The following is a 1,274-nucleotide window of genomic DNA, read 5'->3' as shown; positions in this document are numbered from 1 at the left end:
ATTATTATTATTATTATTATTATTATTATTATGAATATCTCACCTTCCTCCCAGTATTTATTATTATTATTCCTCCTCCTCCGTATTATTATTTATATCCCAGTTTATTATTTATATCCCTTCCTCCCAGTACTTATTATTCTTCCCAGTAATTACTATTATTCCTTCTTCCCAATTATTATTACTACTATTTGAGGGATGGGACATCAGAGCTGGAAGGGAGTTTTCAAAAGTAAGCAATTATTATTATTATTATTATTATTATTAATATCCCGCCTTCCTTCCAGTAATTATTATTATTCCTTATTATTATTATATATTATTTATTAATTATATCCCTTATTATTATTATTATTCCTCCCAATCATTATTTCTATCCCTTCCTCCCAATTATTATTACTATTATTATTATTATTAGAGGAATGGGACTTCAGAGCAGGAAGGGAGTTTTCAGAAGGGAGTCCCAAGGTGTTTAAAAGCTAGTGCTTTGGCCCATCTCAGGCCCGCCTTGAGAGAGAGAGAGAGAGAGAGAGAGAGAGAAGGAGAAAAGAGGGGGAGAGAAAAGTCTAGAGCAAAGGAAAGAAGGAAGGACGGAGGGAGGAAAGGAGGGAGGTCTCCCCCTTCCCTTCCTACCTTGGATGCCGGTTTGGTGAGACATGACGCTGGGCAGCCTCCTCCTTCTCCTCCTCCTCTGGGGCTCCCAACCTCAGGGGCAGCAAGACTAGAGGAAAGCAGCAGGAGGAGGGCAAAGGTAAGCGCAGCCGGGAGCCCAGACTGGGACTGTCACGTGATGCGCCTCAGCCACTCAGCGCCTCGCCTGCCTTTGCCCAGCTGGCAGCTCTTTCCGGCCCAGGCTCAGCTGGGATTACGCTTCTGAAGCCAAAGGACTCTTCTCCTCCTCCTCCTTTTTGTTGGTGTTGTTGTGTGCCTTTCACACTACAGTTCCCAGGATTCCAGAGCTTGGAGCCATGGCAGTTAAAGTGGGCTCAAATTGGATTATTTCTACAGTGTGGATGCACTCTTAGTGTAGCCATGTAGCAACCTGTGAGCCCACATGGCACAGTGGTCTGAGTGTTGTTGGACTATAACCCTGGAGACCAGGGTTCGGTTTCCAGGCCGGCCATGAAGCCCACTGCGGAGGCCGGCCACATTTCCTTGAGATGTGTGTCTTTGTGAAAAAGCAAGACGATAACAGAAGTTTCAACACATTCAACGTATTGAGCTAACAATTATTCTCACACAAAAAATTCAGTAGACGTAAAAGAGGGACTGTA

The 1,274-nt window shown here is 43.6% G+C and overlaps 1 protein-coding gene across 1 annotated transcript in view; it reads right to left on the bottom strand.

Annotated features, from left to right (window-relative positions):
* Nucleotides 1-769, bottom strand: part of TWF1 (twinfilin actin binding protein 1) — a 17,174-nt gene extending 16,405 nt beyond the window's left edge. The window contains exon 1 of the mRNA XM_042470372.1: nucleotides 634-769. Within this exon, the coding sequence (XP_042326306.1) occupies nucleotides 634-658 (25 nt within the window). The 5' untranslated portion in view covers nucleotides 659-769. The remainder of the gene's footprint in view (nucleotides 1-633) is intronic.
* Nucleotides 770-1,274: the final 505 nt, after the last annotated feature.

The sequence above is a fragment of the Sceloporus undulatus genome, chromosome 5, assembly GCF_019175285.1.
Source record: "Sceloporus undulatus isolate JIND9_A2432 ecotype Alabama chromosome 5, SceUnd_v1.1, whole genome shotgun sequence".
Taxonomy (NCBI): Eukaryota; Metazoa; Chordata; class Lepidosauria; order Squamata; family Phrynosomatidae; genus Sceloporus; species Sceloporus undulatus.
Note: the sequence above shows the minus strand (reverse complement) of the source record. Positions and strands in the feature narration are given on the sequence as shown.